Genomic DNA, 18580 nt, shown 5'->3' on the forward strand with positions numbered 1-18580 from the left:
CTCTTTCCTGCCTGGTCAATGTCTTTGATACCTGTATCAAAGGTATATATACATATGTACATATACACATATATATACACACACATATATCAAAGGTGTATATATACACACACACATATGTATATATATACACATACATATAAATGTGTGCATACACACATACCTGTATATACATATATATCTAATATATCTATAATAATACATATTATATATTAGATATATATATATAGGGTTTTTGTGTGTGTGTGTGTGTCTGTGTGCGTGTATGGGGTCTATAGTAGGACACTCTACTCATTTGAGATAGGGCTACATTTTGAAAATTAAGTTAATGAAAATCAATCTGTAATAGTTATTAGTCATCTGTAATATGGTTTATATTCAGATGACTGAGACACTTGAAAACACCCAAATCTAATCAAGGTGACTGCAATGTAACTAAAGAAAGCTATAATCTAATAGAGTATGTTTTGGCCTATCTGAAAAATATGTTAACTGAAAAGCCATGGTCTATACAGACTCTACACAGAGTCTAGCAAAGTAGACATTGCATAATGATAATATTAGTGTCCATCCACCTCTGTCCAACAGTAAGGTAGCAGATGCTGGAGCTAGTGGACACAACAGATCCTGGCCGCTAGAAAGTCATGCTCTCGTATGGAAAGAAAACGTGATCACGTGGCCCCTGGACCTGGATGAAACAGAAATCTCCTCCCAGAAATCCAACTCGTTTTGCTCCAAAGCCTGTATGCCAAGCAACTTCTTTATGAATTCATCAGGAGCCTGGCCCTGAACAGAATATCCACCACTGTAACTTTGTTCTTCATATTTATGTTTCTAACTATGAAAAAAGAGAAGACTTCAGTTAAATCCCAGCCAACTGAACACATGCATTATCTTGGACCTCTCTAAAATCCTTTAACATGTAGTAATTATTTTAAAAAACATAAAGCCACAAGGACAAAACAAATAGGAAAAGAAATAACAGCAACAAAATTTAGAAGCTAAAAGGCAAAAAACAAAAACAAAAACAAGTGGAACTGACTTAACAGGCCCAGGGAGCCAAATTTGGAGCCAGCAATGAGATGCCAGTTAAGAAACACTGGACTGCACGGAAGACCTCCCTGGGGGTCTGCAGGTATGAGAACTGGAAGAGCGCCTGCTTTTGCAGCCGGACTGAATGCAGAGCCACAGGCAACAGGGTGGAACAAGTTTGCTTTTTAATACCTTATCCCCTTCCCTGTCATGGTAAATGCTCCCAAACCCTGGTGAAAGGCAGATGATACTTATCCTCTGGTAAGGGCAGAACTAGGGCTCCCCGAATGGAAGACACAAAGCCCAATTGAAGCACACAAGGCCACGGTGGTACACAAAGAAAATTGAGACCCCCCCTCCAACACCCTGCTTCTTTCACTTGCCTCCCAGGATGAACCCCTCAGGCAGAAGAATAGAAGATTCTTTCCTGGTTTATATGACTAGCCCATGGGGGAAGACCAACACCTGCTAACACTATAGGTTCCCCAATAAAAGGCCCCAACAGATCACCCTACAACAGTGGTTCTCAACTGGGGGTGGGGTGAGTGAGGACTGGTGTTGCCCCAGGAGAACATTTGGCAATATCTGGAGACATTTCTGATTGCCATCAATGGAGGAGGGATGCTGCTGGCATCTAGAGGGAAGAGGCTGGGGATGCTGCTAAACAACACACAGTGCACAAGACAACCCCCCACAACAAACAATCCAGCCCCCAAATGTCAACACTACTGAAGCTGAGAAACCCTGACCTACAGGGAAGCTCAGAGTCAACCAGCCCGGCCTGTACATGGTTTCTCATGTGCTCAGTGCCACTCTTGTAAACACAAATAGACATTTGAGAACTACCTGAAAGAGATCAAAATTAGAGACTACACAGAGAGACAAAAACTTTGAAATACTATTATTAATATCCTCAGATAAATTAAAGATGATATACCATCAAAAAACAAACTAGCCAGGCGCAGTGGCTCATGCCTGTAATTCCAAAACGTTGAGAGGCCAAGGCAGGTGGATCACTTCAGCACAGGAGTTCAAGACCAGCTTGGACAACATGGCAAAACTTCCTCTCTACCATAAAAAAAAAAAAAGAAACAAACAAACAAAAAACTAGCCAGAAGTGGTGGCATGCACCTGTAGTCCCAGCTACTCAGGAGGCTGAGGTGGGAGGATCACTTGAACCTGGGAGGCAGAGGTTGCAATAAGCTGAGATCATACCACTGCATTCCAGCCTGGGCAACAGAGTGACAGCTTGTCAAAAAAAAAAAAAAAAAAAAAAAAACACATACACACACACACACACACACACAAAACAACCCCAAACCACTTAGAAGATGCTAAAGGAAAAAAGAAGAACATTCAGAGAACAGGAAAAGGCACTTTAAAATTAAAAATAGAATTACATTTCAAAAACACAATAGAAGGGGTAGATGATAAACTTGAGGAAGTTTCTATTTCTCCCAAAATAAAGAAAAAAGACAGAAAGGAAATATAAGACAATTAGAGGATCATTCCTGCAACTCCAGCATCTAAATAGTAGAAGTCCCAGGGCAACAGAGGAGACTGACAAACTGAAGAAACCAAAGAAATAATCCAAGAAAATTTGTTAGAACTGGAAGATATGAGTTCCCAGATTGTGGGTAGCCAGTCAGGCCCTACCCCAAAGCCTATGATTGTGAAATTTCAGGAGGTTAAAATGGCACATCCTAACTTTCAGAGAGGAAAAATGGGTTCCTGACAATGGATCAGGGATCAGGTTGGCATGGGACTTCTAAACAACTTAAATAGAAGCTGAAAGACATTGGAACAATGCCTTAAAAATTCCAAAGGGGGAAAAATATATAGTCTATTTTCAAAGTATCAATCAGGTATAAAGGAAAGAAAAACATTTTCAAACATACTGGTATCCCAAAAGTTGCCTACAATGACTCTTAGGAAACTAATAAAATATACATTCCACCAAAGTGAGGAAATAAACCACTAAGACCTGAGATCCTGGAAACGGCGATCTAATACAAGAGATAGAGGCAAAGAGAATCCTAATAAACATGAAGGGAAATCCCAGGATAACAGCTGTGCAGCAGGCAAGAGGCACCAGCCCAGCTAGAGCAGGTTAGAAGGCTCAGGAGGAATGGCTGCAAAAGAAGAAACTGACAGAATACTTGATATGTCTGACTGCATGGGAGGGTGAGTTTTGCATGAAACAGCTGAGACATACAGTGAAAACTAAGTAAGGGAAGCAACAAGATAATTGTTCACTTGAGAAACAGAAAGTGGTACAAGAAGAAAAATAAAGTCATAGTACACTACATGGCTCAGCTGTGACTAGTCATAAAAATATAAACACTGATCAGTGGTCAAACTGAAATTACAATGTAGCTCCTGGAGAAACGTGGATAGGAAGTGGAAGATATGTGTGAAAGGGAGCTAAGGCCTCATCAGTCATCATGTGAATTCAATAGAGAATAATTGTTATCAAAATAAACAGCATAGAGTTGAAAGTGGTTGTCTCAGGGTAGTGGGAAATGTCTTTTCCGTAGGAGAAGTAAAAAGGAATATTTTATTTCTTCATAAGTCCTTCCAGAACTGCTGACTCTTTAAACCATCTGCATATATAAGTTTGATAAAAATAAAATGACTTTTTAAAAAAAATTGGGGAACACAATAAAGTATAAAGAAGTAAATTTCTAAAATTATTCATTATCACCACCTAGAACCAATCACTTTAACATTTTGACTATTTTGTTCTGATTTTTCCTCTGCATATTATACATGTGCATTTTCTTTAAAGTTTTAATCATACTATACATATATTTATATATGGTTTTGATTCCTGCTTTTTCACACTTAACACATCATTAGCCTTTTCACATTTCTTTAAATGTCTGTTGAAGGCAGTTTTTAATGGCTGTGATTATTCCAATATAAATCGTTCTGTGATTTAGCAACTCCCTTTTTACTACGCATCAATGTGTTTATAATTTATCACTATTATAAATAACACTGTGAAGAATATCATTTTATGTAACTCTCTGGGTACGCTGAATGTTTTCTAGGCATAAATTCATAAAATCAGATCACTGCAAATTAAAGAGTCTTTGGCAAATTAACTTCCAAACTGGTTGTTTCAGTTTTCATTCCCAAAAAATGGGGCAGAGAGTATTTACTTTCCTTTCTCCTTTTCAACTTGATAGGTTGAAAAACAAAGTTTTTATTCACATGCCTTTACAGAGTGTATTTTCATTGGCTATTTGTTTTTCTTCTCTTGTGAGCTATTGGTTTATGTCTTGTCCATTTTTCCGCTGGGGATACACAGTAGATTAACTCTTTGGCAACCTCATTTATACGCTGATCTCTTATGAGTTAACATAAACCAGACCCAGGTACCTGATGATCCTTGAAAGCCCCAATAAAATCGTTTCTGAATCTAAATGGCCCCACAGAAACCTTGCCTTTCTGGGAGGCTCAGGTCAAACAGCCCGGTAGCCGGCCACCTTTGTAACACTCCTCACTCACATTTCATGATTTATATGCATGTCCCATTTTCTACTTGCATTCTGGCCAGCTCTATTCATCTTCTCTTCCAACTGGACTGTAAACTCCTACGGGGGAAGAACCCGATCTGATGGAATTTTGTGTTCCTCACCTCACTCTTATGTTTAATGGATACTCATATATTTGATAAGTAAAGCTATTAGGGTGTGGTTGGGGTGGGAGAGAATATGAACAGAGGCACAGAGAAAACAAGAACACTGGAACCTCCAGACCCAAGCATTAAAAGGAACAAAAAAGTAAATTAAAAAAAAAAAATTTTAAGAAAAAGAATATCACAAGGGTAGAGAAGAGATCAGCCCTTGCCTCTACCTGAGCCTAGGGGCGAAGGCAGCACCACAAGTGCACAACTAGCAGAACTTTACTTTTTACCTTGAAACCCTGAAAATAGTCCCCACGGCCTGGGAAAGAATGGCCATGGAAGAACGACTGAAAAAAGGAACAAAACGTAAAGAGAAGGATCAAAGAGCCATAAAAAGGAATGGAATGTTGATACCTTCTACAACGTGGAGGAACCTTAGAAAACGTTATGCTAAGTGAAAGAAGTCAGACACAAAGGGCAAACATTGCAGGATTCCATTAATATGAAATGTCCACAATAGGTAAATCCATAGAAACAGAAAGACAGATTAGTGGTTGCCAGGAGATGGGGGAGGAGGAATAGTGGGGAGTGACTGTCGGTGGGTATGGGGTTTTGTTCTGGGGTGTTGAAAGTGTTCTCTGAATTGTGTCTCAAAAAATAAAACAAAGGAAAGAGGAGGAAACTTACATATGAAGCAGTTTGATACAAGAGCAATTTCTCTGAGTAATTACTTTCTTCTTAAAACTAGCTTGCCTAGATGCTGATACTTCCATACTACCTTGTTCAGACAACAGGAGGCATTTGGGTCTCCCTTCCGGTCAAGACACAAGTGAGCAGGTCAGCATCCTCACCGTGTCCCCCTCATCCAACTTGTCACAGAGGGCCACAGGCCACTGTGGAAGCACACCTGACATAAAACCCAGTGAAGGACTCCTACAGGTCTAGACTTGCTGGAGAACAGTACATGCCCATGGCCAGTATTTCATCCAAACAGACCTGGCAGCCTGTCTGCTAATGAGCTTCGTGAGTCCAGAAATGAGTCCCGCTTTCCTTAAATGGTCAATGCATTCAAATTGCCACCTATAACCTGCTTTAAAGCCACTCAGTAATGTCCGGACAGGTCAGAATCCCCTCTCAAATGAGCTGACAGGAAAGCCAATATGGAGATGATATAAAGTCATGGGAAAGGTTCTTCCCATATAATCTTACCACTAGACCCCCCTAAATTTAACACACACCTAGTTCCTACTGGGGCCCCCAACACTTGTGCAAAGTGCTATGTGCTACATGCAGTCCTGCAGGGACGGGAAGGGGAAGAGTTTACAATCTGCATGGGGAGCAAAGATTTACACATGAATAAAACCAAATGCTAGAGTGCAGCCTGGAGACAATTCACTTAGTAGAAATTCTAAGGAGGGACTCACCTCTAGAGGGCTGGAGTCAGAGGTGAGGAGGTCACAGGGTGCCTCCGCCTCAGTTGGACTTCTCACTTTCCGCAGTGGATGAATAACCAAAGCTCTCGCCTATTGGACGAAGTCCCTGTCCGAAGGAAGCAGAGCCCCCATCTCCCTGCTCTGTCCCTCCTTGTGTCCAGTCCCTTCCCCATTCCTCCAGGGCTGAGAAGGCTGCTAGAAACACCTCCGGGTAATCAGCTCACTGGGGAAGACAACCCTGTGAAAAGTAAGCTGGATCAAATGGAATTTTAATTGAACTGGACGCTCAAAATGAAATGCTCTCTCAGTGGCAGCTCCTAGAGGGGGCACACTTTGAGCCAACTCATTTATAATCCCAATCATTATGTCATTTGAAAGAGGATGGGTTTTCTAGATTGGAACAAATTTGAAAAAAAAGAAAGAAAGAAAGAAAAAAAAATGTGAAAGAGGGGGGCAGGAGAATAACCGGAGGGGAGGACACTTGCACAGAAAGCAGAGGTCAGCCAGGAAAGAAGTAATTACTGGCAAGATGGGTGTTTGAGTAACACAGCCCTTCCTCTCCCTCCAGCCACTCCTTGTGACCCGCCTGGGGGGTGTTAACACAAAAAGGACGTCATTGCCCATCTGATGCTTTGGAACTAATTTAGCACAGACCAAGATGCCATCCTTCTAAGGGACAGGGTCTGTCACCACCCAGAGGAGTGCTAACCTCAGCCACAATGAACAGAGCCCTGTCCAGGCGTCCTGTCTATCGAGTCCCTTAATATGCGGGAGAGAAATAGCTTGGTGTTTAGACCTCATCAAGAAATACCTGCAGAGCCTACTGGGCACACACCCCTAGGCCACACAGCACACTAATGGAGCCAAGGTACCCCACAAAATTCTGCTTCCATTTTTTTTTCTCCTGATAGCACTGTGGCCCTTCTCCACAAGGTGAACTGGGTAGGCAGCACCCATGGCTGAATCATTCAATTCATTCCAGTAACTATGGAGAATCTCAACCATGTGTAAAGAACTAGAAATGAGGGTGTATCGGGGTGTGTTTTGTGGGGGTGGGGGTTTAAAAATTTATAAATTAAAAAAAAAAACACACAATGAGGGCCTGTCATTTGCAGTAACATGGATAGAACTGGAGATCATTTTGTTAAGTAAAACAAGCCAGCAACAGAAAGACAAACATCGCGTGTTCTCACTTATTTGTAGGATCTTAAAAATCAAAACAATTGAACTCATGGACATAGGGAGTAGAAGGATGGGTACAGAGGCTGGGATGTGGAGCTGGGGGCTTGGTAGGAGGTGGGGATGGTTAATGGGTACAAAAAAATAGGTAGGGCCAGGCATGGTGGCTCACGCCTGTAATCCCAGCACTTTGGGAGGCTGAGGTGGGCAGATCACAAGGTCAGAAGTTCGGCAACAGACTGACCAATATGGTGAAACCCTGTCTCTACCAAAAATACCAAAATTAGCTGGGCATGGTGGCAGGCACCTGTAGTCCCAGCTATTTGGAAGGCTGAGGCAGGAGAATTGCTTGAACCCAGGAGGTGCAGGTTGCAGTGAGCCAAGACCATGCCACTGTACTCCAGCCTGGGTGACAGAGGAAGACTCCATCTCAAAAAAAAAAAAAAAAAAAAGTTAGAAAAAAACATGACACTATTTGATGGCATAACAGGGTGACTATAGTCAATAATAACGCAATTGTACATTTAAAAAATAACTCAAAGAATGTAATTGGATTGTTTGTAGCACAAAGGATAACTGCTTGAGGGGATGGATCCCCCATTCTGCATGAGGTGCTGATTTCACATTGCATGCCGGTATCAAAACATCTCACGTGGCCCACAAATGTGTACACCTACTATACACCCACAACATTTTTTTAAAAATTGAAAAAATAAAAAAAAGAATAAAATAACTCACGTTCCCTGCACTCCAGGGACAGTGTGTATGTAAGACAGGGGTGGATGTGGTACGGAGGGCAGGGGGCAGGGGGTGGAGGCGGGTTGCAAAGAGCAGGTACAGAAGTGTACAGTCATTAATTCAGTGGCTCTGACATTTCAGCCTGCATAAGAATCACCTGAAGGGCTTTTACAAAAGAGATTTCTTAGAGTTTTTCAGTCAGAGGGTTTGGGGTAAAGCCTAAGAATTTGGATGTCTAACAAGTTCCCAGGAAATCCATGTTCGTTTGAGGATCACACTTTGAGAACCAGTGCCAGCATTCAAGGCCTTGCTGAGCATCTAGCACATGTAAGAATCCAAACTGATCACGTTCTCCAGCTAAAAAACAACTTTCGTGGAAACAACCTTACTCAACTTAACTCTTACTAGCATTGCACCTCCTTGGAAGGATAAGCCTTGCTCCTCTGTGCCCCCAGTAAATAGGCCCCACTGCCCTCCCATCACTCATGGTTGACCTACCCTTCAAAGCACTGTGCCTCTGGGGGCTGGGCCTGTGCCTGACAGATCTTCCAACACCTGCCCCTGGCCCAGATCTGGTGCTTAGTAAATGTATGTTGACTGACTGGATGAATGTTCTCTTTTAGGCTTGCCAGCCACCACAGGAAACAGCCGGGCAGGATTTGGGAGCCCATGCAGAGGTGGTGGCAATGGGGATGGCCCAAGAGGGCAAACAATATGAGCAGCAGGTGGCAGAGGAAGTTTTGTGCCATATTCAGAGACTATTCAGATAAAAGAGGGACAAACAGATTTGAAGAGGTAGGCTTCCCCTGAATAAGGAAATCCTTGAAGGGAGAAAAGAAAGGCCTGAGGTAGCCCCCACGGGACAGAAACGACACCTGTCATTTGCAGGCTAAAGCTGGCCTCCTGACAGTCCCCCAGACAGCATTCCCCTGTTCCTCTCTTCTGGGAAGGGGCCACAGCTTTAGGCAAATGGCATGAGCTTCTTCCACACATGCATCAGCAGTGGGGCCATTGACGCCACCTCAGGCCTGCTCCTTTTTGAGGAAGCATGGTGGTTTAGGGACAAACTGACAAAACACCCGTAACGTCACATGGGGCAGAAGTTTTTGTAGGAGCCGTTTTAGCAGCAATCCTTACGTGTTCCATCTATACACAATGTTCCACCAACTCTTCTATCTAGAAAAGCGATATGCTTGGAATGTACCTTTTACATGAAACGCTGAACAACAGAGTGCGTGTGATAAAAAAAAAAAAAAGAGGCCTTTAACGTGGGCCAGATGATTAGGGAGAGTAACTTAACATCAAGAACCCAGGGCTTAAAGTCCGACAGCCTGCTTGGTGATCTTGGCTTTGCCTTTTACCAACTGTGTGGCCTGGAGCGAGTCATTTAACCTCCCCAAACCTGCAAAATGAGACAGCCACCACTGGCTTCCTTTACTCACAGAGCAGGTGAGGGAACTCAAGGTGGTACCAGGTGCAACATGCTTTATGTGCTGTAAAAATGTCATTTGATGATGAGTCTGCCACTTTTAAGCCATTCAGTCTTCCCTGAGCCTCGATAGAGCAGGAAAATCTAGGGATCTGGAGAGGCGGCTGCTTCAGTGCTCCCACCATTCATTCAAAAAGGAACAGTGACAGCAATAAAGACCCCTTCCCGCACTTTCTTTTCTTTCTATTAAAGTCAACAAGCAACACTGCACCAGATTAATACCTCTTTAATTACCAAGTTGTCAGTCACCAGGTGAAAAACCATAATTTAGTTATCAACCCTGCTCACATGTTGACACTGAGAGCAGGGATCTGGGGTCCATAAAAAGACGCGTTAGGGTCACCCCCTCTGCTGTTCCTTCCCTGCACTGCTCTTCCCACTCAGGATATGAGCTCTCCACACCCCTCTGCCTGCTGGAACTCATTTAGGTCAATGCTTCCCAAATCTTCACTTCATGGCACACAGAGAAAATGAGATGATGTGTTCAGCACACATCGGGTGGGGTAGGAGAGCCACTGCTGCGTGCCTGAGGTGAGACTGCTCAAGGTAGGACAACCTGAGCCCTGGCTTGTCCCAGGCCCTACCCAGCTGCCCTGAGGGCTGAGGAAATCCCTTATCTGGGAGCTGGGAAGCTCCGACATATCTAACAATCCCACAAGGAGGTACTATTATAATCTCCATTTTACAGATAAGGAAACAGGTTTCCGAAGGTTAAGCCCCTTGCTGGGAAGCGGCAGAGCTGAAGTTGGGTCCTGGCAGTCCGATGTAGGGGTCCACACGGGCAACCAGTACTCTACGGACCTCCATCTCTTCCTGTAAGCCTAGATCTTCCACAAAGCTCCTCCCTGTCACCTCTTCCTGTGTGGGAGCCTGCAGCACTCAATTTCACACGATGAACGTGCCCAGCTGTGTAGTGGACCTTTCTTTGGCCCGATCCCCCACCTTCTCCCATGGAAGGTGGGAGCGCACACCAGGCACTGAATCAACACCAACCAAACTGAGCCAGTGTGGAGCCCCCAAAGCTAGCTGGGCCCGCACTCTCAGCACCAAGCCCTGTGGGGTAACTACATACATCGTTTCTAATCCTTACAGTTATGCTGCAGGGTAGAAATTATCTCCTCACTTCACACAGAAGGAAAAGAGGCTCACAGAAGCGAGCCGGCTGGCCAACGGTCTCACAGCTACAAAGAGGTAGAGCTAGGATTCGAAGTTCATCTGGAGGCTCCAAAACCCACACTTTTTCCACTGCCCCTGTCTCCTCCTCAGGGGATCTGGGAGCAAGAGGTCTCAGGAAATATGCAAAGGCTGGAGTCTGAGAAAGTGCTGGGGGACAGACAGCCCTACTGGTGATCACTAAGGCCCCGGGGCCTGTGGAAAGACAAAACTGGTGGCCTGTCCCATACCTACGTGCCTGTTTCTCCTTTGAACCTTGGAGACTTCCACTGTATTAGCAAAGCTTTCCTAGGAAAGGGGTTGTGCTGATGCTATTATTTAGCAGGTACGACTTTAGTCCTTGGTTAACCTTTTAGCAGAAACAAGCTGACAGTCAAATGAGAATCAATTCTTCTTCTTCTTCTTCTTCTTTTTTTTTTTTTTTTTTTTTTAATAAACACAGTCTCGCTCTGTTGCCTAGGCTGGAGTGCAATGGAGCTTTGTATCGTAGCTCACTGCAGCTTTGAATTCCCGCACTCAAGTGATCCTCCCACCTCAGCCTCCTAAGTAGCTGGGACTACAGAGGCAAGCACCACCACATCTGGTTAATTAAAAAAAAAAAAAAAGATTTAGTAGAGGTGGGGGTCTTGCTATGTTGTCCAGGCTGGTCTTGAACTCTTGACCTCAAATGATCCTCCCGCCTTGGCCTCCCAAAGTACTGAGATTACAGACAAGAACATGCCACCCTGCCTGGCCAAGAATCGTCTTATTTCAAGACGTATTTGTTGCATGCCTACAAAGTACCAGGCACAGGGCTGAGCACTGCAACATGGTAGAGAAAGACACTGTCCTTGAAGAGACCAAGAACGCATCCAGGAGGTCCTGGCAGGCAGCGGGCCGGAGAGGGTTCTACCCAGGGAGCCGGGGGACCCCTGAGAGCTCAGACGGCCCGGCCTCCATACATGCAAAGCAGCTGTGGTCAGAAACTAAAAGAGGAATGGCAAATTGCTGAGGGCAAGGAAAGCCGCTCTCTGACCCAAGTGTGCCAAATTAGGGCAAAGCCAAGTCTGTCAGAGAGAAAGGAAATTCAGCTGAGAGTCAGGAATTTTAATTTTTAAGAGCCACACGTGGGCTTCCGTCTTGTTTCTTTGTAACTGCATCCGTCTCCTCCTGAAGCATTGCTGTTGTGTCTGAGGCCTCTGGAGCACCCACAGCTGCCAATACATGTGCCCTTTCTGGAAACCGACACCCCCATGGAGAGCTGCTTTGTTGGCTTTGTTTTCATACCATTAGATCTCATCTCTTGAAACCCCAAATTCCACAACAAAATCGCAAAAGCCCAATTCTCCATGAGGTCTCTGACCCTGAGGGGCTTAAAGCAATGCTTCCCACCTTTTTCACATCACAGCACCCACAGCAACTGACAATACATGCTCAACCCCCTTAGGCTGTCACTCCCCCGCCCCCTCAAAGATGAGAGCTTGGCATCTCAGCACACCTGTAACACTCATGTCTGAGATACCTGTGGGGAAGCTTTCATTCAAAGCGTGGGAAAGTCACCAAACCTCAGGAGAATCATGATGGAGCCAAACAGATCAAAGGTCCAGGATGGGGATAGGGCACAGATTATGTGCCCGATTATGAGGCATAATCGGAGACCAACCAGAGCTGGTGGGGACTGCCCCCACCCTAAGGTCATTGCCTGCCAGCCCACAGTCTAAGCTGGCATAACCCAAACCCACATCAGAGTCCCAAGGAGGGGAACACAGGGCATTCAGAAACGGCAAAGGCTTTGGAGTCAACAAAGGCTATCCACCTTCCCAACGCAGAGGAGGAAGCCAGCACTCCCATGTGATACGGTGCGGGCTGGAGATATAAATAGCTTCTAAAAAGGTTAGCAAAATGCACAGATGACAAATCTACAGTAGGTTACTAAGGGAAACCAGGATGCTCAGTGCCAGCATCTCACCTGTTGCAGCTGATGCCTGGAAGGAACCCTGGGGTTCCACCCAGGCTCTGCTCACCGGGCTGAGCAAGGATGGAACACGGGGCTACAAGGACCCAGAGTCTGGTGTTGTGAGTGGCATTTCCTAAACCCTACTCATGTTCCCCGCAGGCCTTCTCCAAAGTAGGAAAACCTTTTTTCCTAATCACATCTCTGTCTGCTTCCCATAAGCCCACTTGTTCCCAGTTTCCTCACCTGGCAGAAGTCTACCTTGAAGGGTGTTGTGAGGATGCCCTGCCTGGAGGTAGGAGGAGCCTGGTGAGTGGTGATCCCATGGCCGTTTCTCCTTCCCCTTTCTCATCATGCCAGGCCCTTCTGCTGAAATGCAGAAGGTGGGGCATGCCAAGCCTGCCTCCGGTGGAGATTCCCTTCTGTAGGGGAAGTGCCTTGTGGGCACCCAGAGGGCATGCAGGGCAGTCACAGCTGCTGGGTTATGTCAAGTGAAAACAAATCTCACTTGTCATTGAAAAAGCAACACCAGGGGACACAGAGTAAAAGATATTTATAGCTGTCATGGACACATCCCTGAACTTGTGTGTTGAAGTTAACAGACATAGAAACAATACATCCCAAAGCACACAAATGGACTTCCACACACTGAGACAGCGGCTAAATCTGGAACTCTAGGGATCCCAAGCTCACCCTCAACACACATCCTCCTGGGTGTGGATATTCTCGGACCTGAATAAACTGGGCTTCAGTCCTTCCCTCTCCAGAGTATCAAGTTCTGACTTCCTGCCAAGGATTAAGAGATCAGCCTGGAGCCCACAGCTAGAGAGCAGCTTGCCAGGCAGCTCCCCACTGGCCTGTCTGGACAGAGAGCGAGAGCTCCTTCCACTTCCCATCGCTCCAAACAGTGCAGTGGCGGGAGGGAAAATCCCATCTCTCCAGTCCCTCCCTGAGCAGACACTGGGGTTGCTGCAGAGCCTACACTGAAGTCCTGAAGGCTGGGCAAGAAAGGAGAAGCTCCACAGAGGTCCAGGCAGGAAGCCAACCCCTCACCCCCAACACACATGCAAGGCCCCCAGTGAGAGGAAGATGCCTCGGTCAACTTCCACTCCAAAATGCTTGGCAGTCAAAATGTCACAGCTGCTCCTAGACCACCCATGGGCTTGGCCAACAGAAGGGAAACCTTCCCTTTGGCAGTGATGCTTTGAGTGTGCTGGGATGTCCCCAGGCAGAGCACATGATGGGGACTGAAGTCCAATACACTCTCTCTCCCATTCTGTCTCTCTGTCTGCTAATAGCAGCAGAGGTCAAGTGGAAAGCAGCCTGTTCTAGAAGGCCAAAGGTCATCTACAACAATCACCCTTTGACTGGTAGATTCCCTAATATGTCAATCGGGCAAATGATGCTCGATTTGAACTTGACTGGGGTTAAGGCAGGGACCATGCGTGAGCAAGTGGACTAGAGGTTCCAAACTGAGGGAGGCACTGTTGCTGTTATTCAAATACAATGAGTGCCCACATGCATGAGTGAACATTTTAGAGAGAAGGTAACTGACCTGTAGTGCCATGAGCTGCCTCATTCCATCTTAACTCTCTGAAAGTAGAACCAGCTGAAGGCTACATACCCTAATTTTTTGTCAAATTCTGCACAGAACTCTAAGCTATTTCTCTTCCATCAACGGGGATACGGGCTCCGCTTAAGACAGAAAACCATCTGATACAACAGGGTGTCTATGGCAGGGAGCACTGGGCTTGGAACCATGGATCCCATAATGGGGACTATAGGAGTGATAACGTGCAAAGCTGTTCCACACCTCTGTTGAAAAGGTTCTAGGATCTGGCATTCTAGTGGAATTTCTATCAACTCCAGGCACAACACACTGTTCTCTACCACTCTGTGAACATTTACCCCACAAAACTGCCATAGTAGAATACAATAATTTCCTGTACTATTTGTCAGTCACCCACTATGCACAAAGTATCAGTTGCTTGTAAATATGTTAAAGAGTTAAAGCCAGCCTATAACCTTGCAAAGCAGATTCTAATTATCCACGTTTTTACTAGATCACAAAAGTAAATAATTTAGCTAGAATCACATGACTAGCTGAGGTGGAGATCTGAGCCCAAGCCTGTTTTGTTCCAAAGCCCATGGACCATTTTCTGCTGCCCACTAGGCTTAAGGATTTGTGTGTGTGTGTGTGTGTGTGTGTGTGTGTATGGATACATATATATACAAATCCTTGATGTTATTTTGTATTTACATGTTTATTTATTATTATTATTGTAAGATGAATCTGATATGCATCCCTAGAAGCCTGAGGTCTTAATGACCAAGTACAACGTAGAAACCTCCTACCTAACACATGAACAGAGACCTGAGACAGACATTTCTCCCTATGCTGACGTCAGCCGTGGTAGATCCCCATTTTAAATTCATTCCTTTGAACTCCTCAGGTGTAAACGTACCTGGACATAGTACCAGGTACACAGCAGGCACTTACCATGTGGTCTCATCATTGCTAAGTTGCTTCTTAGTAATAAACCCTCAAATGCTGGGAGATGAAATATTACTAGCTTTGACGCAAAAACAAAAGTCTAGACACTGGGAGAAACACCAATGGGGCCTAACATACATCTTGGCCAACAGAGTAGGTGTCCCACCACTGGGTAAAAACAGTAGTATTTGAGCCTTACTAATATGTTCATCCTGTTTGGTCTGTATCTTATGATCCTCCACTGGAAAGAGTAATTATGGCAATATATGGAAAGCCCTGGTTTTGTAAGTGGGGTCAACTTCAAGTGACTCTGGATCTAAGTTTTCTCCTCTGTAGAGGTGCCATCCATCACCCACTCAGAGAATGGCTGTGAAAATTATAGGTACCACATCTATGGATGCGCAAACAACCCAATTAACCCTGTGGCATCTCAGCATTCCCATGGTGTCCTGTGTGTATAACTACTTCAAATTGGAGCAGATTCAGACCCCTTCCCAATCCTAGCAACACCCCGCAGTAGCTGTGTGACCTCAGGCAAGCAACCTAGCTTCTCTGAGCCTGTCTCCTCACCGCAAAAATGGAATACCACGTATCTCATGGGGTTGTTGTATAGACTAAATAAAGTAATATTTGCATGTGGCTGCCCCTGGCCTGTTATGTAGGAAAAAACTCAGGAAATACTAGTAGGGTTTAAATGTGCTTAGAACAGCTCCGACTACACACATCCTGTTGAACAGGGAGTGCGGTCAAAAATTATCATGGTCACAAGTAAAGGAGATAAGAGAAAGGAAAGTAGTGAGTTCAAATTAGAGGCGATTTTTAAAAAACCTTCCTCTTTTCAACCAATAAGGTCAACCTCTTGTTTATCAATAACACGACTTAAAAGTCAGTCTTAGTTGATTGAGCAAGCTCTGCCCCTTGCCCTCCACATCCTTCAATGAAGGTAGAAGGAATAATGACTACAGGGCAGGCAACCAAAGGGGGCCTGGGAGAGCTGAGAACTGGCTGTACTGACCTGGGCCATTTTGGTGAAAGGGGGTGGCCTCAGGCACCTTGAACTGCCAGCAGTTCTCTATCTTCAGACCTTCCTCTAACAGTTTAGAAATGAGAGGTCGCATCAAGGCACTCCCCTCAACAAGGCATGTTTCAGAATCTAACCCAAACTCTAATTACAGTTCTGAAATCCCAATCTAGACAAGCTTCAAAGAACAGCACTATTGAGCACACAGTGTGTGCCAGGTTCAATGCTAAACATTTGCCATACAATAGCTGCACAAGGGGATCATCTTATTTTTTTAACCCCATTTTGCTGATAAGGAAATTCTACTACTGGACTTCCCCCAAAGACATTCTCTAAGACTTTCAGCTGCTCCTATGTTCTCAAGGACGTAAGTCTGTATGACACATGGAAACTTCTGCCAGAGTCTTCAACTCTAATGATAGTGCTGGATTCTACAAAATTCATCACACACAATCAGCTTAGCCCCAGAGCAAACGTGGGTTTGAGAAGAGGCTGAAGCTGGGACAGGGAGACAGAGAGAAGACCTTAGTCCTTTAGAAGCACAGCCTGGCCACCTCTGATTTGCAAACACTGGCCAGAGGCTGCAGGGCAAAGTGTGCATCTTCTTTCTGCACAATTAATCTCTCCCAAAGAAAACCCAGACAAAGTCACCTGGCCCTTCTGAAGTAGGGCCGGGGGGAACCCCTCCTCCTCCAAGACTCACACTGAACTCCTATCCCTTCGTCCCCGCCCCAGGGAGTGGCTAGATGGCTGTTGTTTCTTTTCTTTTTTCCCTGTGGTCCTTCGGTAACACCACAAATTACGTTTTCAGGGACTGGAGTCCCAGAGTGCAATGATGTTGTAATAAACATAACCAGGACCAAATGCCTTCCCATCATATTAGATGATGCCATTTCCCACCAATCAGGCTCCTTGGGCAGGCAGACCACTCACCAATGAGGGACCAGACAGAGGCTGTGGGGGGGAGACCTGGTCATCTGCAACTAAAAATAAGGGCGCTTCATGATTGGCTGCTGCCACTTTGCAACAGGAGTTGGGACCCACACACCAGGCGCCACACAGAACGACCCACACAGGCAAAAACTTTCACAGCCCAGGGGCTCACATGGGTGGGCTGATCTGGGTCTGTTTGTTTTGTTTGTTTTACTAATTTGCTGACTTGATATAAGAAATAAAGACCTAATCCAGGGGGAGCCCCTCGCAGACACACCCTCCCACCTAGACACCTCGGTTTCCAAAGGCCCTTCGCAGCCACAAAAAACTGGGGGACAGGATGGGGGCGTCGGCCAGAGGCCAAGACACTCACCTGTCCGGCCGTGTCATAGAGTCCTAGGAGGTACTGCTTGCCCCCCACGGTGACGCTGACTGCAAGGACAGAAGTGGGGGCGGGGAGAGAAGCTCACAATGACCTGGGCTCTGGGGCAATTTCGCTCCCCACCCGGACCCTCCTCTCCCAACCCAGCTAGAGGCGTGGGGGCGCTCCCCGCGAGATGTCACCCCCTTTTTCCGTGCGCCCAGCTCACTGTGAACCAGCAAGGGGCCGGGGTGTGATGTGGTCCCCAGCCGTCCACCCCTTCTCCCAAGTCCCGTAGACACGTCTCGCCCGGTCCCCTCGAATGTTTCCCCTGGGGCCTCGGAGCAGTAAGAAAGGGGATGTGGGAAGGTCAAGGAGGACGGCCCGGGGCGGCGAGGGGTAGGAAGTGCGGGGAGCAGGGGCCGCTTGCGGGGCAGGTGGGAGAGGGGGTGGATCAGCGGGCGAGGGGTTGCCAGGAGCGAAGCTTCGGGGGTGGGGCCGGCCGCCTGGCAGAGGGTGCGGCGGGGGAGGGGAGAGGAGCGCGCTCGGGGGAGGCGGCGAGGGGGCTCCGCCAAAGTTGCTCCAAAGTTCCCGGCCCGGGGAGCGGCCCCTTAGTCAGCAGTTCCGAGGCTTACCTGCGTAGTGGTCGAAGACGGTGGGCACGTACTCCTCCGGGAAGGCGTCGTTGGCATAGCTCATGAGTAGGCACGTCTTGCCCACCGCCCCGTCGCCGACCACCACGCACTTGAGCATCAGCGCGCCGGGCCCGTGAGCCATGCTGCGGCCGGCCGGCCTCCGGGCATGGTCCCCCCGGAGCCCCTGCCCCGGCCCCAGGCTCAGCCCCAGCCCGCCTGGGGGGACCGCCGCCGTCGCCGCCGCGCCGCGCCGCAGGGCCGCCCCCCCGGCCCCATGCAGCGGCTCCCCTTGCCGGAGGGGAGGGGGCGGCGGGCCCGGGGCGCTGCCGCCGCCGCGGTCGCCGCCCGGATCCCCGCCCCGGCCCCTGTCGCCGCGCCCGCCCGCTGCCCCCGCCACTCGGCGCCCGCGCCCTCTCCCCGACCCGGTCTCCCCAGGAGGATCCGCCGGATCATAAGACCGGCCGGCCCCGGGGGAGACGGCAACTTTGGGGAGGGCGGCGGAGGGGAGGGGCCAGGAGGCTCTCTCCG

The 18580-nt window shown here is 47.0% G+C and overlaps 1 protein-coding gene across 4 annotated transcripts in view; it reads right to left on the reverse strand.

The window, feature by feature from the left end:
• RHOQ (ras homolog family member Q) overlaps positions 1 to 18539 on the reverse strand; it is a 41435-nt gene extending 22896 nt beyond the window's left edge. For 3 of the 4 annotated variants that reach the window (XR_003721745.2, XM_015112284.3, XM_015112283.3), the window contains exons 1-2: positions 18053 to 18539; positions 17430 to 17488 (exon numbers count right to left, since the gene is read on the reverse strand). Coding sequence is in view for 3 of the 4 variants with exons in the window: in XM_015112284.3 (XP_014967770.1) it covers positions 17430 to 17488; positions 18053 to 18194 (201 nt within the window). In the remaining variant the exon portion in view is untranslated. The remainder of the gene's footprint in view (positions 1 to 17429; positions 17489 to 18052) is intronic. The other variant, XM_015112285.3, reaches the window with a different exon arrangement.
• Positions 18540 to 18580: the final 41 nt, after the last annotated feature.

This window comes from Macaca mulatta, chromosome 13 (assembly GCF_049350105.2).
Source record: "Macaca mulatta isolate MMU2019108-1 chromosome 13, T2T-MMU8v2.0, whole genome shotgun sequence".
Lineage (NCBI taxonomy): Eukaryota > Metazoa > Chordata > Mammalia > Primates > Cercopithecidae > Macaca > Macaca mulatta.